Source organism: Rousettus aegyptiacus, unplaced genomic scaffold (assembly GCF_014176215.1).
Source record: "Rousettus aegyptiacus isolate mRouAeg1 unplaced genomic scaffold, mRouAeg1.p scaffold_m13_p_9, whole genome shotgun sequence".
NCBI classification, from domain to species: domain Eukaryota; kingdom Metazoa; phylum Chordata; class Mammalia; order Chiroptera; family Pteropodidae; genus Rousettus; species Rousettus aegyptiacus.
In genome coordinates, this window is record NW_023416312.1 from 29,944,816 (window position 1) to 29,970,315 (window position 25,500).

The 25,500-nt window shown below is 36.9% G+C and overlaps 1 protein-coding gene across 1 annotated transcript in view; it reads left to right on the forward strand.

The window, feature by feature from the left end:
• The first annotated feature begins 9,090 nt into the window (after window positions 1–9,090).
• The window catches only part of RP2 (RP2 activator of ARL3 GTPase), a 28,127-nt gene continuing 11,717 nt past the window's right edge, over window positions 9,091–25,500 (forward strand). Inside the window, exons 1-2 of the mRNA XM_016127807.2 lie at window positions 9,091–9,380; window positions 22,753–23,418. Coding sequence (XP_015983293.1) covers window positions 9,279–9,380; window positions 22,753–23,418 — 768 coding nt within the window. The 5' untranslated portion in view covers window positions 9,091–9,278. The remainder of the gene's footprint in view (window positions 9,381–22,752; window positions 23,419–25,500) is intronic.

Consider the following 25,500-nt stretch of genomic DNA (forward strand, 5'->3'; position numbering starts at 1 on the left):
TTAATATTTTTTCTTCAGTTTTATTGAAATAGACAATTAGGTGCTCGATTTACATTGTACAATTCAGTGACTTTTATTTTCAAGTAGAGATGGAATACAATACTATATTGGTTTCAGTTGTATAGCATAGTAATTAGAGATCTATATAACTCCAAGTGATCACCCTGCTAAATCTAGTACCCATCTGCCCCCTTACATATTTACTACACCATTGTTAACTTTTCCTTATGCTACACTTTATATCTTCACGTCTATTTTGTAACTGTCCATTTGAACTTCTCAATCCCTTTGCACTATCTCACTGTTCCCCCAAACACTCTCCCATATAGTAGCCCTCAAAATGATCTCTGTATCTATGAGTTTATTTTTTGTTGTTGTTGTTGTTTATTTTGTTCTTTAGATTCCATGTGTACATGAAATCATGTGGTATTTGTTTTTATCTGACTTATTTCATTCAGCACAATACCCTCTAGGTCCATTGGGGTAATATCTTTTTCCATCCCTTCCTTTTAGTCTCTGTGGGTCTTTTAATCTGAAGTGAGTCTCTTGTAGGCAGCATATGTAGGGATCTTGTTTTCTTATTCATTCAGCCACTCTATTTTTTAGTTGGAGCACTTGATTCTTTTCCATTTGAGGAAATTGTATGATACATACTTATTACCATTCTTTATTAATGTTTTTTTCCACATTCTACTTTTATTTTCCTTTGTCAAGCATAGTCTTAGTTACCTAGAATGAACATTACAATCAATGACTTTATTAATTTGATTTAATGATTTTTAATTATTTATTTTTATAGTGACATTAGTTAATGAAATCCAATAAGTTTTAGCTGTACACTTTAACAATTTGCATATGTTGAACCAGAAGGAATTCACTGGGGAAGGAAAATTGAGATGAAGCCTGGGCCCAGCACTACGGGGTAAGTGTTATTAAGGCTGAGACTGGAGACCTCTCAGGACAAAGCCATTTGACATGGTCTTTCATTGGGGAGAGTTGTTTAGTGTGTGAATGTGAACCACAGAGCCATAACATTTGAGCCTGTGCAAGTGACATCACCAAGGCCTGTAAGGGGACCCATTCAAACATGAGTATCCTTGTAGAGAAGAAGAATGTCCATGTGACTAGACAGGACAAGATTCCAAAAGCTACTCCAGGGAGCTTTGGAAACAAGAGTAGCAGGGAACAGGTCTCACTTTCCAGGTCTTCCTGGAGATATCCTATGTAGTGGTTTAGAGCAAGGTCAGAGCCATCCTGCCAGGGTTCAAAGCCCAACTTAGCCACTTACTATATAACCTTGGACAAGTTCTTCTCTGTGCTTCAATTTCCTCATCTGAAAACTGGAGATAAGAGTCCCTCTTCATAGGGTTTTGAAGAGGACGAAAAGATTTAATACGTTAGAATTGTTGTTTTGCAAATTAAGAGCTCAATAAATAATAGTTTTGTTATTTCTATACCTGGTTTCAAAATTATTATTTTACCTAGGTTTTTGCATACAGGACTGATGCCTCAGTAAGCCTCAGGATTTTTGAAAGAGTGGGAGCTGGAGTAGGAAGACCTATGGGGAAAGATAGATAGAGACAGAGATGATAGAGATAGAGATAGAGATAGAGATAGAGATAGAGATAGAGATAGAGATAGAGACAGAGATAGATAGAGACAGAGATAGAGCTAGAAATAGAGATAGATATAATTACATTTTTATCCATTTTTATTCATTTACTCCTTGATGGGCACTTAGGTTGTTAATACGATTTGGATAGACTTTGAGCATATTGTTCTAAGTGAGATAAGTCAGACAAAGAAAGACAAATACTGTATGATATCACTAATATGTGGGCTTTTAAAAAGCCAAACTCATAAAACCAGAGAGTAAAATGTGGTTACAAGGGGCTGAGGGTGGGGTAAGAGAGATGTTGTTTAAGACCACAAACTTAGAATGAATAGTAAAGAAGCCCTAAAGATCTAACACACAGTATAGTGACTATCGACAACAATATTGTATTATAATCATCAAACTTGCTAAGAGACTAAAACTTAACTATTCCAATATTCCAACCACTAAAAAGAAATAATTATTATGTAACATGATACAAATGCTAATTATGACTACAATAACAATCATATCACAATATATAAATATATCTAGTTAACATGTTGTACATCTTAAACTTCTTAAACTTATACAATATTATATCAAATATATTTGAGTAAAAAAAGAAAGGCAGCATTGTATGACATCCTCCCAGGCTGATATCACCCAGGGGAGGCAGGGAGGTGAGTGGAAAAATAGCCTCAGAACAGCTCCTCACAAGCCTCTGATGCTCTCATGTTCCAGAAGTATCACAGGCATTCTGTCAAGACTTAGATCCAACTGTGGTACAGCCTTCTCTATGTAACCTATGTGAATCCATACAAGGTTACCAGCACACCATGGTGGAGCCACTCCTTTGCAATGTGAAGGTAAAGAGTCTTGAGATTCCATCTAGACCTTTTTTCAACTTACAGAGTTTCGAGAAAACTTCACTACATACAAGGAGATCAATGAAAAACCTGAACTTATAGCAATTATTCTATTGCCGGAGAGATCCTAATGTGGACCAACACCTGCTGAACCTGTTAACACTACACCCTCTTGGATCCTTCTGTGGCTTTGAGCCATAATATGGCCCAGACAGTAGGTGCATGGAGCCACACCAAGATTGCCTTGTGGTATTCATTGGCCTTACAAAGGCTTCAGACATTCTAAGTAACATTCCTGGGTCTTAGTGTGCATAGAGGATGTTAGGACTTATCTTGAAGGAGGATGGCGCATATAGACTAGTGTGGTTAATATGCTAACTGAAACATTTTTCATTATAAATGAAGTGGAACAGGACTTCGGAAGTCGAAGTGCAATTCTCATGAGGTGTGTGTGTTTTCTGCAGTCTTGTTCCTTCAGAGCTAAAAACCAGTGTTGAAATGTTTCTTGTCCTTTAGGAAACTCTTTAAACCCATCAGGCCAGTCTAAAAAGTCCTATGACTCCTCTTTTAATAACTGTGTACTAAACTTCTCACACGGGAAGATGTTATATTCTGATCATAAGCCTGAACAAAACCAAATCACCATTCCACATAATTGCAGAAAGGGAACTCCCACGTTCATCCTGTATTAGTTTGTTAAAGCTGCTATAACAGACAAAAAATAGACTGGGGGTCTTAAACAACAGAAATGTATATTTCACAGTTCTGGAGGCTGGAAGTCTCAAATCAAAGTGTTGGCAGTATTGGTTCCTTCTGACAGCTGTGGGAGAGGATCTGTCCAGGCCTCTCTCTGTGGCTTATAGACAACCATCTTCTTTCTATATCTCTTCATATTGTTTTCCCTTTATGCATGTCTTATATCCGAATTTCCCCCTTCTAATAAGAACACTAATTTTATTGGATTAGGGCCCACCCTAATGACCTCACTTAAACTTGATTTCCTCTTAAAGATTCTCTCTCTAAATAATGTTACATTCTAAGATACGGGTGGTTAGCACTTTAATTTATGAGTTTTGAGCAGACACAATTCAATCTATAGCAAAGTCTAAGATGTTCCTGCTCGTTCTGTCACCAGTTGCTCAGTTCTACTAATTTGGCAGTATATTCTTGGACCAAAAGGTTAAAAGAATGAATCATGAAGGAACATGTTTTTTGCAACTCTGAAACCACAAGAAGAAAACCAACAAGCCTTCAAAGTTCAGACCAAAATTCTCAAGAGGCACACTAATGCCAAAGTTCAAATCTTATGATTTTAGGTATAGATAACCGGAAAATAGCAGCAATCACATTGCCTGGGAGTAGTCTTAAGAAAAATTAGACAACACATGGAAATAAGCAAGATGATTGTATGTACTTTTAATTTTGGAGCACTGTCCAACGAGCTCAATGAAGGTTCAGCTGACTCTAAGATAATGTAACTTGTTTGACATACAATTTACTATTGATTAGGACTCGGATATTTTATAAGTCTGTAAAGTTAGAGGTTAACTTACAGAAAATGAAGAAAGTGCGATGACTTTCTTTCCTGCACAGTAGAAAAGATCCCAAAGCTTATGGTTTTGTTGCCCTTTGGGACATGAGCCAGTTCTGTATCCATGGTAGCAATCTTATTTCAACATTCGTTTTTCTTCACTGACTATATAAAGCCATACTTCTCATATCCTTTTTAAACCAGCTTGTTGACTTCCTCATTAATAAATTAAATCAATAATTGATACTGGCTCACTGTCAATTTGTATATGAATTTTGCTTTTAATATTTTGAAAATTATACTTTGGTATACTTTTATTCGGGCAAAGTTATCAACTAGGAGGCAATACAGTAAGTAAAATTGAATATTATCATTGTTAAAATTAAAAGCTAGACAAGAAATGTAGGAACGGAGTTTATTTCTGCTAGCAAGGAAGAACAAGATGACAGTTTTGGTAAAAACTTACATTGTCTCAATAGGAAGTATAATCATTAGTTTTATAAACAGTTTGAGAAAAAGAAAAAATTGGAGCCATACTAATTTAGAATTGAAATGCTGGGCCCATATATAAATTTCAAGATTCTAACTTACCTTTCTCATTGGAAAGTTTTTAAGAGTTTGACCAAATTTGTACCACTGGTTATCTGAATGTCTGGTTACGTACTTGTCTCCGCAGATAGTTAACGGGTCAGTTAATTTGCATTGGGAATTTTGTTCATGGCATATTTGACTCCAGCAGCTGATATTTTACTAGCTTTCATCAGCCTGCACCTATGAGTTTCTCTGTTTCCGTGGAGGTTTTTCATAAATTGTGGCAGATCGGCAACATGGCCAGAAATAAATGGTACTCTTAGTCCTTTGTCTATATAATCTGCTGTCATGTATACATTTGGAAGCCAATTACTATATGAAAAAAATGTAGAATGTGTGAATTTAGATCCGGACTTCCTAAGAAATAATACTCCTAATGCCATTGGACAGGCTATATTATAGCTAATGGAATGAAACTTTAGGGCCCCTCATTTGCCCAGGTCCTGTACATACCTTAGGAGGGGCCCTAGCAATTTTGTATTCAAAATTTATATTATCTTTCTTTAAAAAGACCCAACCCAAATTGTATAAATGGTAAACCCTACATATTCCGGATTTCTTTGTCTCTGAGTGAATTGTTGTGTATTAGATGTCATTCTTAGCGCCACAAGAATTAATGAATGCATGAAAGAAGTGCTACAGAGATGTTTTCCTCTCTGATTCACTTTCTTGTGTACTGTTCAGCTGGATTTTGTAGTGGGAGATGAGGTGGTGGGACTCATACAAAACCTAAAAGATGTTTAGGTATTGGCCAGCTATATGATATTCACCTTTTTCTTGTCTAAGATTTAGGAAATGTTATTAAATATCCTTTTACTAAAACTTTTGTCTTCTGGCATGAGTTATCTTGCCCAGATCTTTCTCTTTTACTATTTTGGAATTTTATACCATACGAATGTTGATTAGTAGCAATTGTATGGGTTAGGATTTTCTTGATGTCAAATTGAGAGCTTATTTTTGGTTGACACATGTAGAGGAAACTAAGAAATATAATCTCTCATTTAGCTTGGGTGAAATGGGAAGTAGCTCTCCTTTATTAATAAACTCTGAAGTATAAAAACAAATTTTATGAACAAACACTGATTCACTCCATGGTTTTAATTTTATCAATTTGTCCCTTCCTTGAAAAGTATTGAAATGAATATTTGGAAGATGGAAATTTCACTAGAAAAAAGTTTTACTTTTAGTCCAGAAACTATTTTTTAATAGTTTCCATTATAACTGCTTTGCTGTAAAAAGTTACTGGAATTATTTTTTTTTATACTGCTAAAGCTATTCACTTCTAAGAAGCCTTTCTTGACTCCTCCACCCTCCCCACCCTCATCTGAGTTAGAAGTCTTTTTCCCCTGGTATGCCTCTTTTGTACTAACTTCCAAATATTTTTACTTGGCTTACATTAAGAATTTTACTGACAGTGAACAAGATACCCTATGCTAAGCGTGGTCAGAAAAAATATACAGTTTTATAACTTGATTGCAAACAATTTTCGATGCTTTTCAAAATAATTGGAACTGGTCAATAAGTTGGTAAAAGAAAATTGTTAAGAACTACTTAAAAACTAAAGTATGAGAAGAAATGTTGGCTCAAAAATCTATTAATAGAAAAAGAATTATCTGCCTATACAATTTTTTTAACCTTCCAATCCTCTTCTTCAGTTCATATATAATACTATTGACAGAATTGATTCCCACTGTGGTAGCCAGTCTCTGAGATGACACCCCAAAGATCTATGCCTTCTAGTATTCATTCCCTAGCTTAGTCCCCTCCCTTAGCGAATCAAGGCCAGCCCTGTGTGACCAATAGAATCCAGTGGAAGTGATGTCGCATGACTTCTGGGATTACATCATAAGAAACCTTGTAGCTTCTGCCTCGATCTTTTGGAATGGTCACTCTTGAAGCCCTCAACATAATATGTGAAGTCCAACTACCTTAAGGCCACCTTGCTGGAAAGATCACATGGAGAGGCCCTGAGATTTCATATAGAATGATTCCTGGCCAGTCCCCCAGCCATTCAAGTCATCCCAACTGAGGCTCTGGGTGTAGCAGGGAACAGAATTGAGTTGTACCCACTAAGCCCTGCCTAAACTGCAGATTTATGAGTAAAATAAATAATCATTGTTTTAAACCATTGAGTTTCAGGTGGTTTGTTACACAATAGATAATGGAAACACTCCTCCCCTCCTTTCTCCTTCACTTGTAAAAGTGTTTCCTTAGGTGAGCGCAGAGTGAGCATATGTCAGGTCAGTTCAAGAATAGGGACTTTCCTAGCCGCTGTTGCTGTGGCAATTAACTTTTCCATGGTACAGAGACATACCTCTCCAGGACTATCTTCTAAAAAGTAACTATGTCACTTCTGTGGCCAAGACTCAGAGTGAACCCAGACCATCTCCAGCATCTGAGGACAGGTGAAACTTCACAACTCAACTGTTTAATATAGATGAACATATCCATTAAGCTGAATATTAAGGGCAGCTTTCTATAGAAAAGAAATCACAACAAAAGTGTAAGTAGCAGCAGGGGCAGGGAGCATATAGGCAGAAGGAGCAACAAATTTCTGTCTGGACTCTGCAGAGTTAGAGCTGCCAGAACATGTTCCATTTTCAGGATCTGCTTTCCACTCATGTTTGTAATATGGAACTCATCCCTACAGCTGCAACAATTAGAACAGGAGTGTATGCTTAATTGATGGGTAACCATTCTATTACTGATTGGTCAGCAATTTATCTGGTTATCTCCCTTGAGAATCTGAACTAAGATATAAAGAGATTGTAGCATGCATTTGGACAGAAAGACCATGAGGAATCAGGGTGAGATGGCTGTTCTCAGCTATGTATATGCCAGTAAGTAAAGAATGCTAGTTTGCAGAAAAAAAAGTGATGGTGAGAATCCATTGGGGAGAAAGGAGGAATAAAGAAGGGAAGAGTAAGAAAGAGAGAAAGAAAGAGCATGAGAGAGCTCTAGTACTAGTTTGTTCATTGGCTTTTTAATCCTCAGTTGTTTAAATTTAAATTAATTTTCCTATATTTTACTTGTTGTCAAGGGTGATGGTAGAATGGAATTTAACAGAAAGAGGACTTTATCTTCACTTTTGTTTAAGGGCCCCTGAACAGATCATTGTTGGAACCTGATTTCTCCACTGTACTACATAGTGGTCACAATTTTAACATCCTATGAATTTGAAATATCTAAGGATCTTATCCAAAACATCCTCAAATAGATCTTTGATATCACTCTGAAGAAGAAAACATATGCACCGGGTGAAGATACCATTGTCTAAGATCTGTAGCTTAAATTTGCAGTAATTTCTAATACCTGAGCACATGCACTTTTCTTCCTGATTATGCAATAAAGGATAGGAAGTGAAAAAGGGAACAGTCTTAATGCTCAAGTTAAGTCAGAAACTCATTTAGGATACATACTAGATGTGAATAAGTGCGGAAAAGTAAAATGATCACCAAATTTAAACCTGAACCGATCTGCATTTGATGTCCTACAAAGATGTCAAAATATCATGCTCTTAGAATTAAACCAACAACTCATCTTTTCTATTACATTAGCAATACACGTATATTGTATTTTAATATCTTCAGACAAACACTATGCCATTTGTTTAGATCTGGTTATTTATATAACAATGTTTATGTCCTGAACTAGACTATAAACTCCATAAGAACCCCTTTACCATACCCACCTGCCCCCCCACACACTTCAGTCAGTTTCTTTGGGAAGGAATATGAAAAAGTTTATAAATGCCTCCTTCACTAGTGTGCAAGTCTTCAGTCATACATTCATTTGACAAATGTTTTATTGAGCACCTACTATGGAGTTGGGCCAGGCCTAGGGAATTCAAAGGTACATGTCATTAACATAGGTTTTTGAGTCCTAAGAAGTTCGCGGTTCCGATAGGGAGGAGATATACAAATAAATACTTTACTAAGTTCTTGCGCAATTTTAGAGTGATATGTGGAAGTATTAAGAAAGTACAGAAGAGAAGGCAAAGAGGGAGGTTGTTGGTGAAGTTTCTCATAAGGGTGACATTGGCCAGACAGACGATGTAGGGGCAGAGAATGGGTGAAGAGGGGAGCGGTGAGGACTACGAATTTCAGGGCCCCTTCCTGTGCCAGCAGCAATTCCTGCTGACGTTCAACGTTCGACTAAGGTTTCTTCCCGCACCTCGGACTTGAAAACTGAGAACCACAGGCAAAAACACTAGGCTGCATAGTCGGTACTCCCAGCAGCTAAAGAGCTCCACTGAGACCTGGGAGGGTTGTGCAGAACCGAGGGCGGGATCCGTCAGGCGTGCGCCAAAGCGGGCCGGACCAGCCCTTGAGGGCTGTGCAGGAGCTGGCCGCTGATTGGTTGTGTGTGTGTCCATCGACCTCTTTTCATAGGTCGCACAGGAGCGCTTGCGGGGCTTTGATTGGCTCACCGCGCACTGAGCGGTCATTGGCTGTGGCTGGTCGTCAGGGCAACTGAGAGAAAAAAAAAAAGAGAGCGAGAGAGAGAGCGAGAGCGAGAGAGAGGAGTGTCAGGCCTCACGGGTAACCGAGGCTGCGGCTGTCTGGGCGGTTCCGCGAGGCTGTGTCCAGAGACCTGCGGGGCCCAAGCGCCCGGGGTTCACGCCACAATCCAGGAGGTGCCTGAGCGAGCGGGCCAAGAGGAGTAGCGACTGGGAGACCTGCAGGCCGGGACCATGGGCTGCTTCTTCTCCAAGAAGCGGAAGGCTGAGAAGGAGTCGCAGCCCCAGGGCGAGGAGGAACCGCCAAAGCAGTACAGCTGGGACCAACGAGAGAAGGTAACCAGAGCCCGTAGCATCTGGTCTCAGCCCTCCGGAGCCAGTCTACGAGGGTCGGTTGCAGGCCTGGTAGGGCTGACAGGGCGACCCGAACAGATGTCTCTGTCTCTCGATCTCTCTTCTCCTTTCTCTATTTCTCTCTCTCCCCCGCGCCTCTTCCTTCTCGTAGTTGAAGTCAGGGTGAATGACTTTTGTGTGAGCCATGAAATACAGTGCTATAGAGGCGCTACGGGGGACTGTGAAGCACTGAAAGAAGCTTTAGAGTTCACTGTCTGGGTAGACGGACCTCTGGGGGCTTTCCCTCCACTCCACTCCCTGACCTCCGGTCCCAAGATGGACTCGAGAGGAGGAAGAAGAGCGAGCAGAGCCCAGAATCTCAAATCTGCTCATTTCTCCCACAGCGCCGAGCGGCGTTTTGTCCAGTCTTCAAGTTACGCATGGGACTGATTCTCCTCTCTTGGGGCAGTTTTCTCTTTTGTCTGACCTAGCCAGTAAATCTCTTTGGTATTTAATGGTATATTCCACTGCTGAATTTTCTCATTTACGAAGTGGACTGTTTAATGTACAACGTCGCTTTCCCTCCTCTTCCAGTTACCCGAACGGAATAATGAAAATTGAATCCGTCTTGGAACGTGTGTTAAGACTGTATGGTGAAAATAAGCAGCATAAACTGGACAGTATTTACTATTGCTTTACAGTATTTGCTCTTGCTTTAAATGAATGAAAATGCTCAAATTTTTACTTTTATATATAGCCAGAAATGAAAAGGCTTTGAAAATGTCCACTGGTCTTGCACAAAACACACTTAGTCGTGAATTTCATAATGCTTCCTCTTTCTACATAGTTCTCCATTTGTGTTTAGAAAAATCCTTTGATAGATTTACCAATTACTTTTCCAAATAAAATGAGAGATTTTTAAAATGAGTGTTATAAACTGTTAACTCCTTGGTTAATGTAACATACCTTTATTCATGAATACTTTATAGTAAATTTCTTATGTTTTGATTTCATAGACCTGTCTGTGCGATTTCCAGTTCCTATCAGAATTTATTCTTGTAAACTCAGTTCTCCAAGTGTCAGATTTAAGGAAGTGGATGCTTTTTGCAGACTTTTCAGCCTCATCTTTCTGCCCCTGTTTCTCAGATCCTTCTTGGGTTACATGGTATATTTATTCTCTCTTATCCCTACTTGTAGTAGCATTTTGTAATGTTGGAATGGGAAATACTGTGCTTTCTGTCATACAAGAATATCTTACCTATTGTTTAAAATTATTTGGTGTTTAGTTTTTAAAAATTTCATTTCCTCAGCCCTATTAGTGTTTCTAACAATGTTGTTTAAGCTTGAACTGTTTGCCATAGAGAAGGTTGTGTATTTTTATTTTAGCTTTTTTTTTTGAAATCATAGTCCAAAACTAAACTTAAGTGCTTTTGTTTTTTATTTGGAGTAATCTTGGTTGCCTTCTGACTCATTACTTCCTAATAAATTGTCTTACAGTTAACCTTCATTAATGTGATGTTCAGGTTCGTTGGAATCTCATGTTAGTCTTTCTCCTTTTAGATAAATGGATGTGTTCTGTGATTTTTTTTTCTTTTGCCCTTTGGCTAAGTAAACACATTGGAAAATAAAATAGTGGACACCAACATCTAAGCTCCTGCCCCTGCCCCCCCCCCGTGCGCACCTCAATGAGCATCTAGTAAACTTTCAATTGTAGACATTGTTTTGAGCTTGCAGGGAACATTTTTTGAGACCACTACAAGGTACTGTAGTTATAGAGATGTAAGCGATGTTACTGGATATATAAAATAAGCTCATGCTTCTGGGTATGTGTATAATAAAAGTTAAAATCTTGATCAACTGAACTAATCAAAATTTTTCTAAATGAGCATTTTATTCTGAAACCAGCCCAGTTTTAAAATCTTTTATACTATTAGAGAAAGAATTACTGGTTTATATTTTTAGACAGTGGAGATAACACTTTTTCCATCACTGGTTTTTCTTTTTCAATTTTTTTTCTTTTAGAATTACTGGGAATTCACTCTAGGGTGTCTCATTATGATAGCCTGCTAAATTTTAAAGATTTACATGATTTTTTTTCTAGTTCCTTACTTCTCATGAGGCTAATTTTGGCTAGTATAGAAATTTTCTATATTAGTCTAATGATGCTTTTACTGAGGTTAGCAAGGTCTTGCTTGCTCTCAAATTTTAATTGTACCTTAAAAGGAATAGAATGCAAATACAGCCCATAGGACATACATGAGATATGTTGCATGTATATTAACAGAATGATTTGCATTAAAAGTTTAGGCTCCTATAACATGATCATGGAGTATAGCATATACAGTTTTAGTTTTATTGGACAGTTAGCATTCAGCTTGTAAAACTTTAGATATAAAAACAAAATGTGTTGCCTGAAAAGTTTCCTCACAACTTGGAAAAGGCATGTTTAAATTTTTCCTTAGGTTATGTAATCAGAATGTCTTTACTGAGAGGTACCCTCTGGGTTTTGGATTTTGAGTTGCGTAATTGGGTCAGTCTTAAGGAACCAAAGCTAAGAGAAATTGTCTCAATTAGAAAGAATGTTTGGGACTAAGTGTTGTCATGGCAACCGATATACTGTAATCAACAGTGTAAGACATTCATTTTCTTTTGCCACTGTGAAAAAGAAAAAAGCTTACTATACAATTACAACATTGACATGATGAGAATTATTTTTGGATTGTAAGATCTGTGTTTAAATCATTTGGAAATAAATGCTTTTATCCTTGTTATGTGTATGCTGCCTCCCATATTTAGGCAAATTTTTCTATGATTATGTACTCAAACAACAAGGAAGAATCAAAATTATAAGAATTATCCCTGCCCTTATTTATTTGAAAGAGCCGACTGGTTTTTTTTTTTTGTTTTTTTTTTTGCATTGAAACGGGAAATATTTAAATAAAAACAAAGGGAAGATGAGTGGTACAGAAAAAGCAGTTTTCATTTTTCAGGTAGTCATACCAGATGATAGAAATGATGGTGGAAGTATAAAAATTGTAATTTTGAGGATAGCATATCTTGTATCCATTACATTTGTCTCATATTTGATAGAAACAATACTGAACAAAAGCCTTATACCAGAGGTTAAAGCAACTACATTTTATGTAGTGCTTGTTGTGGAACTTTGGATAAAGCAGCCAATTTGTGCATTTCAGATTCCTCAGCAATAAAATTGGACAATGCTAAAGATTTTTCTACTATTTAATAAGGTAAAGGTCTGTTCTGAGCAAGAGAGTTAGATGGTAATGGTCACCTCTGAGGATGGATGGTGGACCAGAGGTTGGGCAAGGCAGAATGAGTTTTAACATAAGGCAGATCATAATTCACAGAAGTGTTCATCAGTTGAAGTGTGACTTCATGAGGAACTGATCTTCATGTTAGTGAAAACTTTCAGACAAAAAGAAGTGTCTGCTTTCAGTTGGGGCCTAGATGCTGTTTTTAGCCTTTTAAGTATGTATGATATTCTTGTTATCCATTGCTGCATACCAAAACACTCCAAAACTTAATGGCTTAGAATAATGGCAAGTACTTATTTTGTTCATAGCTCTGCAGTTTGTGTGGGGCTTAGCAGGGTTGGCTCTCTGCTCTATGTATCATCAGCTGAGGCAGCTTGATTTGGGGCTGGAGGATCTGCTTTCAATATGGATTAATCACAGAGCTGGCTGTCAAGTTGATGCTGGCTTTCCACTGGGAGTCCAGCTGGGGCAGAGGGCCAGGGGCCTCTTTATGTAGCCTTGGCTTGCACACAGCATGAGGACTGAGTTCCAAGGGTGAGTCTCCTCAGAGACTGGTAGAAGCTGCATAGCTTTTTCTAACTAGCCTCTTAAGCGATGTGGCATTACTTTTGCCACATTCTGTAGGTTGAGGAAGTCACGATGTCTACCCACATCCAAGGGGAGGGCACCTCTTGATAGGGGAAGTATCAAAGAATTTGTCAACATGTTTTAAATGCTTTATGTAAAGTTGTTTTTTAAGGAAATAAATAGTTATTTATTCATTTTAAAAATAACTTTGAGATATAATTCATATACAATTCACTCATTTAAAGTATATAAATTCAATAGTTTTAATAAATTCAGAGGGTTATGTGAGTATCACTGTGATCTAATTTTAGAACATTTTCATCCCCCACAGAAGAAACCCATACTCACTCTCCCTCTCCTCGGTTCCTGGAAACCACACTTTTACTTTCTATTACTATAGATTTGATTGTTTTGAACATTTATCAATAGAATAATACACTACGTGGTCTTTTGTTACCAGCTTCTTTCACTTAGCAAGTTTTTGAGATTCATCCATATTGTAGCATGTTTCAGTACTTTATTCCTTTCTATTGCTGAATAACATTCCATAGAATACATATTTTATATATAAATAAATTTTATTTTTCCATTTTATTTATTATCCATCAGTTGATGGACATTCAGGTTGTTTCTACTTTTTGACCATTACAAATAATGCTGCTAAGGATATTTATGTACAAGTTTTTGTGTAGACATATGTTTTTATTTCTTTTGGGTATATACCTAAGAGCGGAATTCCTGGATCATATAATAACTCTATGTTTGACTTTTTGAGGATCTGCCAAACTGTTTTTCAAAGTGTCTGCACCATTTTACATCTCCAGTAGTATAAGAGTGTTCCAGCTTCTTCACTCATAAAGTTTTGATAAAGGGGAAAAAGCACAGGGAGTGGGAAATGTGTGGGACTGAGATATTCTGCACTTTATTACGCCTCACCAATAAAGTCCTTTAGCTTCCCCATACCCTCAGTTTCCTAAGATCCCTTCTGATTCTCTAATTCTTTGAGCATCTCAGAGGTGGTGGGGATAGAGGAGGAGGTAAGCATTGCTAGAATTCAGGCAAACCTGGGTGAACAAAGGGAATGTGGTAAGATGAAAAATTAGATTAAGATTAGATTAGATGTTAACTCTATAATTATATGGCACTGCCATTTTCATTTGTGAAATAACCTTTCAGCTACATAGCTACATAAGTTATCAGTTTTGATGAAAGTCCAATTTTCAATTTTTTCTTTTTTGGACTGCATATTTGGTTTCACATCTAGGAAATCTTTGCCTAACCAAGATTACAAAGATTATCTCCTCTGTTTTCTTCTAGACATTTTAGAGTTTTTGGTTTTATATGTAGGTCCTATGATCCATTTTGAATTAATTGTTATATATGATGCAAAGTATGGGAGATTCTTTTTCTTTTTTTTACATGTAGATGTCCAATTGTTCTACCACCATTTGTTGAAAAGACTGTCCTTGATTGAATTGCCTTTGCACCTTTGTGTATGTGTGTATATGTGTACATATATATGTGTGTATATATATATGTATATATATATACATATATATGTATATATATATATTGAACTCTCTATTACGTTCCACTAATTTTTGTGCCTAGTAAACATTGGCTTCTATTTGAATATGGGTGTGTAGTAAGTTGCCAGACTGCCTTAGTCTGAGACTGAGCTCAAGCACTTACTGTGTGATCTCGGGCAAGTTATTTAGCCTCTGGGGCCTCAATTTTCTCATCTATAAAGCAGATAATTATATAGTACACAACGTTCATAGGAGTTTTTATGGGGATTGAGTGAATGATTATTAAGCACTTACTATGGTGGCTGGTACCTATATAATGCTGCTTATACTCCTGAGTCTTATTTTGGACTACTACCCAGACTGGATTTCCATTAAAATTAACAAATTCCATTATTTCATCTCAGATTATCATTATGGAAGTTTTACCATGGATATGAATTTTAATGAAAAATTTGCATCACTGATTAGTAAAAGAATAAGATTCTTTCCATTGGGAAAATAATGCTTAGTTTAGTAGCTGTATCAAGTGAATTCCAACTCTTAAAATGTTTCCTTCATTTCGAAAGTATATCCACTGTCTTTTATGGATTTTAGTAAGAAATACAGCCTAAACTAAGCTCACTTAATAAGTGACTCTTGTAAAAAAGTAATTTATCATATGAGCTTTCCATGTTTGTGATTTTAGGCACTTTATTTGAGAACTAGTAACTTTTGTAAAATTATGGAACTAAGCTTCAGGTTATTTATTATTTTTGTTTTTGAAGAACTTACAGGAATTGTTGAGAAAGTACAGCAACATAAATCCCAAGTTTCTTCTTTGTAGACCATATTGACAGTCTAGATAATTTTATAGTATAGAACTCTTTAACTATAGGACCTTTACCTATAGGATTTTCTCCCCTATGAACTGAGGTGTCCAGAAGAAATACTCAGAAGAGTAAATTACATTGAACTCTAGCATTGGAAGCTGTTATGAACTGAATGTTTGTGTCTCCCCACCTTCCCAAATCATATGTTGAAGTCCTAACTCCCATTGTGACTGTATTGGGAGATGGGGCTTCTAAAGAAGTAATTAAAGTTAAATGAGGTCATAAAGATGGGGACCTGATCAGATAGGATTAGTGTTCTTATAAGAATAGACATTATGGAGCTTGCCTTGTACCCACCCAGGAAAGACCATATGAGGATATAGTGAAAAGGCAGCCATCTCCAAGCCAGGAAGAGAGGTCTCACCAGAAACCAACCCTGATGGCACCTTAATCTTGGACTTCGCAGCATTCCGAATTATGAGAAGTAAATTTCTCTTGTTTAAGCCACCTGATCTTTGTTATTTTGTTATGACAACCAGTCTTAGTCTGCTCAGGCCGCTATAACAAAATACCATACATTGGATGGCTTAAACAACAGAAATTGTTTCTCATAATTCTGGAGTCCAGGATTGAGTTCCAGTAGATCAAATGTCTGGTATCAAAGATAAATACAGCTGGACATTAGTTAAAGCACTGAAAACATTATTCAGTAACTACTGACAATAGGGGGAAAAGCTGAGCTCTGTTCCAATTTGGGTGACTTAAAGGGAGAATGGGGATGGGAAGAAAACAGGGCCTCAGTAAAGTCAGGGAAAATTACAAAGTGAAAATTACAGAGTTAGTCAGTGTAAATGTAATTAGGCCAGGTATGTTTGTTAACTGGCCATTATCAAAATTAGGATTCTATCTTCCCACAGAGACTAGTAGACAGAGGCCCTATTCTTCTTGATAATTTTATTTCAAAGGAATGGCTCTCGGGTCCTTGAGAAAGATATTTCTGAGTTGCAAGACATGCATATTCACAATTTTAAGCCCTTTTTAGTAAATACTCTGAAAAAGGGATGCCAGGGCCGATTATCAGGTGTTGGCTAGAACCAGTAGCAAATCTCCGTGGCAGGATTTTTGAGCTTTCTCAGGCAGGCATTTTAATGGGGAATGGAAGGGTAGGGCTGGAGTCATCCTAGGGACATGATTTTGTGTTGATAGAAGCCATGCTAGAGTTTGGTCAAGTCTCAGTGCAGGGCTTTGGATGGTGTTGCAATATGCTAAGAGTTCTGCAGTTCTCACTGGTGAATGCCCATTTCCTGTAGTCAGTCACCTTCTTGCTGTGTGTTTACATGGACTTTCCTGGGAGCTTGTGCATAGATAGGAAAGGAGAGGGAGAGAAGGAAGAGAAGGGGAAAGGGATGGAGGGAAGGAGGGGGAGAAAGAGAGATCTCCTTCCCCTCCTTTTTTCCTCTTCCTCCTCTTTCTCCTCCTCTTTCTCTTCCCTCCATTATGAGGCCCCCACCCTCGTGATCTCATCTGAACTTAATTACCTCCAGAAGGCCCCACCTCCAAATGTCACTACATTGGGGGTTTAGGACTTCAACATATGAATTTTGAGAGAACACAAAGTTTCAGTCCATAGCACAGCCCAAGCAGACTAAGACAGCAGCTCAGTAATTTTGAAGTTAATACATTTCTGCATTTGCAACAAGTCTAAACAACTACTGATACAGTACTAATTATAATATAATATAGTTGAAAATTCTGTTAAATACTATACATCTTATAATACATATAATTTCCCATGCAAAAAAATAAATAGCTAAGTTCCTTTAAATAATGGGTATTAACTGTTTTATTTTTTTTAATTTTTATCCAAGCATTGTTTTTTTACCTGCTTAATTCTCATAAATATGCTTGAAAATGTTTGGACTTATTATCTGTGTCTTAGGCAAGGATAATTTGGCCAGAATCTTAAACCCTAAATCAACCCCCCAGGAAAATACACACAAAATTTTACATAAAAGTTTTAAGGAGTTTCTGGTACAGTGAAATAAATGATAAACTGAATCTTAAAGATTCCTCTTGCCCATTGAGTTTGAGGCCTTAGTAGAGACAGAACATCTCCTTGGCTCCCTTTTTTTACACCTTTTGGTAGCAATCTTGATATTCTTACTCCTACTGTGGGAGGTAGATTTATACTAAGAAGACAATCTGAGGAAGACCAGAGAATGTTTTTACCCTCCTTAAGGCTTAAATCAGGACTGACTTAAACCACCCTTGCATGTTCCTTTTTCCACTTTAAGACCTGGGCTAGATCAAGATCCCTTAGTGTACTCCATCCATATCCACATTCCCATCCCCTTCCACTGGCTCTTTCAACTGGAAGGCACCCTCAGCTTCCTTTTACTGCAGGTATGGGAGAGAAGAGAATATAAACAGGAGAGACCCCGGATTGGCATTAAAAAGGAGTGCTTCTGCATGGCTTTGTGTATAATTATTTTACCTTACTACTCAGAAGTCAGCCAACTTGAATAGTGAACTGAATGTCCCTAAGAATACCATGTGGTTATTGATCAATATCAAAGTCTTCTTTAGGGATGGAATGGAGAATGGGTGTGGAGAAGCGTGTGATTATCAAACTCAGTTACCTTTCACATTTGTTTATTTAAGAGACAGCTGGAGACCACCTACCTCAGGGTATACTCTGAGGTAACAAAGATTAAGTAGTTAAAATGGATTCAACAAGCATGTATGGAGTGCCTCTCTGGTACCTGGGACTATTCTAGGTACAGGGGAAAATAGGGGTGAACAAAACATAATCTAATTGAGGGCAGGGGGAAGACAGACAATAAATGTAATTCATATATAGTGTTTTAAAAGGAAGCTAAGTGTTTGGGAGAAAAATAAAGGTGGGTAGGAAGTAGTATTGGAGGAAAAATTTCAGTTTTAAAAAGATTAGTTACGGGATTCCAGTCCAAAGCTTACAATACAGTAAGGGACATAGACTGGTATTTAATGCAATATAGGTGCTCAGAAAAAGAGAGCAGGCTTCTGGTTGAGGGAACTGGAAAGCTTCACAGAAAAAGGTGGACAGGTAGGCAAGTAGAACTAGGAGATAACCTTCTGGACATTGGAAAAACAGAGGGCATAGACAAGTCACAGCAAGTGCTTCATATCTACTGAAGATAAAGTTCCCACAGGAGGGTGATAGGAGTTAGGACAAAAATGTAAGTTGATATCATTGCAGAAGTTGCAGAAATGTTGCAAAAATCAGACCGGCAAGAAACCAAGCTCCTCTCGGAGAGTTGGAGAGCTCAGGTTTATTATGCCAACCATCTCACAAGAGCTAGCACTATAAAGATCTGGGCCCCGAACTCAGATGCAAACTTGCTTTTATAGGGCTTATCCATGCAGTTACATTTGGCCAGTTGGCATGGGCCAATTGGTTAATTTGTCCTCAGGCAGTTACAAAGTGCAGGAGTTGCTATGGGTTACAGGCAGTTAAAAAGAGTTACAAAGCGGGAGATTTTCAGACAGGAACTCAGGCAATACCTCTGTTATCTAGACAGAACAAGCAAAAGGGAGGATAAGTCTTTAGTTAATTTTGAGGTCACCCTGCCCTTCGGTCTGTGTGGCAAGCATATTTACAGAAGCAGAACAAAGAGCTGATTATAAGATTAGCCTTTAGAGTGGAAAATTCCTCTTCAATATCACATAGTGGTGACTTAAATTGAAAGATTTTCTAATACTGAAACATTTTCACACAACTTGGGATAATCCAACTTGGTTGAAATGCTTTTTCTTTTTACAAGATTGGTTTTATTTGCAATTTATTTTTATATCTATAGGCATGAGTAATATGGATCTATATTTTCTTCTATTATTATGTCTTTGTTTCTCTTATTAGTGTCTTGCTGGGCAGTTTAGTAATATGAGTTGGGACTGTTCCTTCTTCTATTGTGTTTAAGGGTTTGCATAAAACTAGGATGAATAAAATTGGAATCTGCTTATGAAACCAGCAGGGCCTGATATTTTCTTTGTGGGAACACTTTAGCTACCGCTTTTATTTCTTTAGTAGTAATAGCTTTTTATTTATGCTTTTAACTTCTTGATAAGTTATTTTTAAGAGATTTGTTTATTTTATTTTTAAATTGTTGATATATAGTTGTTATTCTCTTTTTAACTTCTACTTTATAGTTATATTTCTCTTTTCATTTCTACTGTTTGTTTGTTTTTGTTCTTTTCTTAATCATTCTTGCCAGAAGTTTGCCAAAAAGCTATTTAGGGGTTTGCTGATGTTTTCTATTGTATATTTGATTTCTAAATCATTAATCACTGTGATTATTTTCATCTTTTTTCCTTCTACTTTCTGTCGGTTTATTGTTTATTGTATAATAATTCCTAAGATGGACATTTAACTCATTAATTTAGAGAGTTTTTATTGTAGCTATTTATGGTTATAGATCTCCTTCAAAGCACCATTTTTATTTCATTCGATATGTGGTATCTTAACATTTAATTCTAAGTATTTTTAGATTATAATTATTATTTCTTCTTTAACCCATGAGTTATTTAGCAGTGTGTTTTTTAAATTTTTAAAAAGGCAAGGATTTTTTAATATATCTTTTGTTATTAATTTCTAACTTAATTGCATGTTGATCCTGTATCATGGCCTGTAAGTTATCTATTATTTAAAATTTGTTGAGGCTTTTTTATGATCTAGTATGTGATTTAAAAAATATTTAATGTGTGCTTAAGAAAAAATGTGAGTATACTCTACTTGTTAGGTGTAGAACTCAAATTTATTCATTGTGTAGTTTTGGTCCTCTATATTCTTGGCGATTTTATTTTTTCAGTCTATTTGACCAATGAATAATTGAGAGAAAGAGCATTAGAAGATACACCTTAGATTTCAATTCACCAATTCTTAGAGTTTGGAGAGGTTCTGAGGGACTGTCAAAGTTAGTTCCTACCTGGTTATTCTCAGCTCTTCACCATCACAGGGTTTCTGCTCTGTCCTGAACTTACTCTGAAGGAAGTCTAGACCAGAAGGTGTGGAGGATGCACTATTGTCTCAAGATTTGGCAGGGGGAGAAGCAAGAGCAGAAACTGCAGCAGTTCCTTTTCTATTTTACCCTCCCATGTTCCACCATAGGGATTTCTCATAGTTTCCCCTTTTCTTGGTACTTTCCTTACTTGGTCCCTTTGGGATTGATCTTGGGCAATGGGAAGCCAGCAACTACGCTAGTTCAGTATCTTGGTAGAGACCAAAATGGAACACTGTGTGTGTGTGTGTATAATCACCTGTAAAATCATAGAAATTGCTGGAACACTTTTTCTCACATTAAACCTGTGTTGCCTCCAGCATTTCCTTTTTTTATTATTATTTTTTCAAACCTGTAGGTAGGGTAATAGAACATAATAGGGGCCTTAATACAAAATAAGGATATGTATTATTTTGTGAAATTTTAATTCCATGGTATGCGTGCATGCACAGATACTCATAAGTATGTGTATTGGGCTGTGCTGAAGATTATACTAGTGTAGATTGTGTTGGAAAACACTGGACTAGAGAACTAGGAATCATTTTTGACGCATCCTTCAGACTTACTGTCTAAGCCATTGAGTTACCAAATCTGCTGATTCTACTTCCTCAGTATTTCTCAAATTAAACCCATCTTCCTCTTCCCTAATAAATAAGAAGATGACTGCAACACCCTCTGAGATCCTTGTTCTACTTTTCCTTATTCTTACCTGAATAATCCTTCTGTGGTAGCTTATTGCCCGTAGATAACTTCCAAGCTTTATAATAGAGCCACTGTCCACTTCTCTAGCTTTATTTGCTTCCATTCCAGTATCACTTTCATCTGGCATGGGAAGGGAAGATCCTCTACTCCCACCCCTTTTACCTTGTAAACTCCAGCTTATTCGTTCTCACTTTGTACGGGAAGTCTTACTCTCCTACCTCCCCTGCCCCAAATGTCCCTCCTATGTATTTCCAGAATATTCTGAACATTTCTCATTATATAGCCAGGTCATTTTTAAATCATGTTTAGATTTGTGTTTTACTTTTTTTATGGCAAAAGTTGGTCATGTTCATTTTAGTGCCTAAAATAATGTCTGGCTCATACTAGGTGTTCAAATGGCTGAATGACCGAAGATCCTGAAAGTTAAAGTGCCTTTTTCAAGATCATGTTGCTCATAAGTGACAAAATAAGACTAAAAAAACAAGTGCCTCTTTTGTTGCCTCATGCTACAGACCAGTACTCCTTCTAATACATTATATAAAATTGGATAAATACATTTATCATGCTATATTGAATAAGTCGTATTAAGCTAGCGTGCTGATGATTCAGATGATTAAATTATTGAATTTTTTCATGCTATATCTATGGGAGCCTGTTTCTGCTGCATGAATAGTTTTGCATGAGGTAAAACAGTGTAAGTTGGAAAAATCAAAATGGCCTTTTAGTGACTATATTTTGATAGGTCAGTTAAAATTTTAAAAATAATCTGACAGATTCTAGGCATATGGTTTTAAAAAATTATGTGAGCACTAGTTTAGACTAAGTATGGAAATGGTGAAATTTGAAAAATTACATTGTATGAATAGCTCAGTAAATGTTTGAATCAAATTTGTACATGCAAGTTCTGACATATCATGATTCTTGTGCTTTAAGGTTTTTCTATTTTCTGGATAAATCAGTCAGAATTTATAAACTAAGACCCATTCATCAATTTATGGAAGGATAAAGAAATGTATTTCAATCCGGGTGTATTTCCAATTTCAGAAGTTTTTAAAGAAGCAGAAGTTTTAAAGTGAAGCATCAGAAAAAGAAAAAGGGTCAGAGCTGAAATATTCCATAATATTATCTAGTATACTGTGTGTATGTGTGAGAACTTTCTCAATTGTTTCAAAAAAAGTGTGTTTTACAGTTGGTATGTTGAAACAGGATCCAAACAATGTCCACGCATTGGTTGATATGTCCTTGAGTCTTTCCTTATCTAGAACAGTTTCCTCTACCTTTCCCCCCCTTGCCTTTTATTTATTGGAAAAAAATTTGTCCCTTTCATTTTCTTACTATGTTGCAAAGTCAAAGTAGGAACATATTATTTGAGCACTAAGAATTCTGCATGGCACCCAACAATTAGTATTTGTTAAATGCTGTTAGTAACACTAAAGCTCTGTGTTTTGTCTCTGCAGGTTGATCCAAAAGACTATATGTTCAGTGGGCTGAAAGATGAAACAGTAGGTCGCTTACCTGGGAAGGTGGCAGGACAACAGTTTCTCATTCAAGACTGTGAGAACTGTAACATCTATATTTTTGATCACTCTGCTACAGTTACTATTGATGACTGCACTAACTGCATCATTTTTCTGGGACCCGTGAAAGGCAGTGTGTTTTTCCGGAATTGCAGAGATTGCAAGTGCGCACTAGCCTGCCAACAGTTTCGTGTGCGAGACTGTAGAAAGCTGGAAGTCTTTTTGTGCTGTGCCACTCAACCCATTATTGAGTCTTCCACAAATATCAAGTTCGGCTGTTTTCAATGGTACTACCCTGAATTAGCTTTCCAGTTCAAAGATGCAGGGTTAAGTATCTTCAATAATACCTGGAGTAATATCCATGACTTTACACCTGTGTCAGGAGAACTCAACTGGAGCCTTCTTCCAGAAGATGCTGTAGTTCAGGACCATGTTCCTCTACCTACTACCGAAGAGCTCAAAGCTGTCCGTGTTTCCACAGAAGCCAACAGAAGTATCATTCCCATATCCCGGGGTCAGAGACAGAAGAGCAGTGATGAATCATGCTTAGTGGTATTATTTGCTGGTGATTATACTATTGCAAATGCCAGGAAACTAATTGATGAGGTAAGGAGAGAGAGAAGAGATACAGACATATACCTAGATAGAAACACACCACTTTCCAGAGAACTCCTATTTTTTTTCAAATTGGCTATTAGAAATATAGGCAATCCTTAAGTTATAGTCCTCTGTCCCCTACAGATTTATCTGTCAGCTGGTTGCTTAGGCCTCAAAATACTTTCCCAAAGAAACTTATTAAAATATAATTCAATTTAGTATGCATTTATTTAGCACTTATTATATGCAAGTTACTCCATTTCAATTATAGGATGCAAATTTGTTTTTGCATATATTTGCTATCTGAAATGTATCATACAATTAATGGCAACTTAGAGCTGTTGAAATATAGTATGTGCTGGGGGTGGAGATACATTGATAAAATTCTCTGCCCTCAAAGAACTTCCGTTCTTTATAATAAATGACTTCCACAGAAGCTCACAAAAGTAGTACTGAATAGTAAAGCATGACCTTTTATAATTATTTAGCAGGGAAATTTATTTGGAGTTTTAGGAAAGACAACTTTTGGACCCTGGTGACTGTGAGAGCAACCTCCACATTACTTTCTTTATTGTCCTTCGCTCTATTGCCATGAAGGGGAGGTTGGTGCAGAAGAATGATGTGGGAGCTGGGATAGTGGAGGTTGTGAGCTCATGAGCAGGTAAGTTTCTGAGTAGACACGGTTTCTTTGGGTAGCCGCTTCCACTTGAAAAATAATGGGATGTAGAGGTTACGGGAACCTGTGTTGATGGGTGCTCCAGTGGGGAGGCAACAATATGATGTATTGGTTATCCATTAATCAGATGTTCTTCAGGAAGAGCCTGTTTGTATTTGAATAATAATAAAAAATAATAATAGCTAACATTTTTTCATCTTTATTGAAATAAAATAGACAATTAGTTGCCTGCATTTATATTGTACAATTCAATTAGCTTTTTTCTAACATTTATATAGTGTTTTTACCAGGTACTATGGTAAGAGATTTAAATGAATTAACTCAATTCAGAACAACCTATGAAATAGATGTCATTATTCCTTTTTACAGATAAGGGAAATGAGCCACAGAAAGGGTAAATAACTTGCAAAAGGTCACTCAGCTGGTAAACAGCAGAGCCATGACTTAAATCCAGGCAGCGTGGCTTTGCAGGCCACATCTTAACCCTTAAGCTTGATGCTACTATGCTGCCTCAGTGGTAAAGGAAGTTGATAAATGCCTGGTGGAGTAAGAGTGTAACCAAAAGTGCATGGAGTCAAAGCAGATAAACTACTCTCCAGCCTAGAAGGAAAAACCCTGGGACTTTTTAGCTAGAGTTATCCTATTGAATTCTGAAATCACAAGGTATGAAAATAGAACAAAAAGAAGAGAGATTACATATTTTTTAAATGAAGCTCAAGTTCATAGGAAAATATGTGTAGAAGCTAGTTCATTCTGAGATGGAAAAAAATAAAATGAGTCTTTCTTGTATTATAACACAAATTTCTTAGGACAACTTAGAATGGAACTGCAATTGCTAACTCTGGTTTTGTTAAAACCAACGAGTATTATAGAATTTTGTTTCACATTATTTCTATAAATTAAATATGCATAATGGTTTTTTGAGATAGGAAGTATAAAACTTAAGAGGGTAGAAAGTCCAGAAAAGCTGGGTAAAGAAGAAAACGCATTCAGTAGGGAGTCAAAAGAAGTTACTGGGGATGTTTTATCGCCTGAAAATCAGATTTCTTGCTGATTCTTAACCTATATCACATATATACACAGAATAGACTAAACATAGTTTGAATCATTTAGAAGTAAAGTATTGCATAATTTAAGTTGGGTAGTTACCACTATTTTCAAGTCTTTAAAAGTAGAAGAATTTTCATGAAAAAAAAAGTCTCTGCAAATATCTGCAATGACGTGTCCACATAAAGTTTCATAGTTCATTGTTTTTAGGTAATATATTGAATTAATCATCTTCTGTCAGTTTATGTGTCTGACTATAAAATGAGAGGTAACGAGCAGTCTAAAAAATTAGAAACAGATGTAGGATGATTTCTTATATTTTAGTAACTTTGCAGTCATCATCTGGCAGTGATGTCCATGTAATTTTC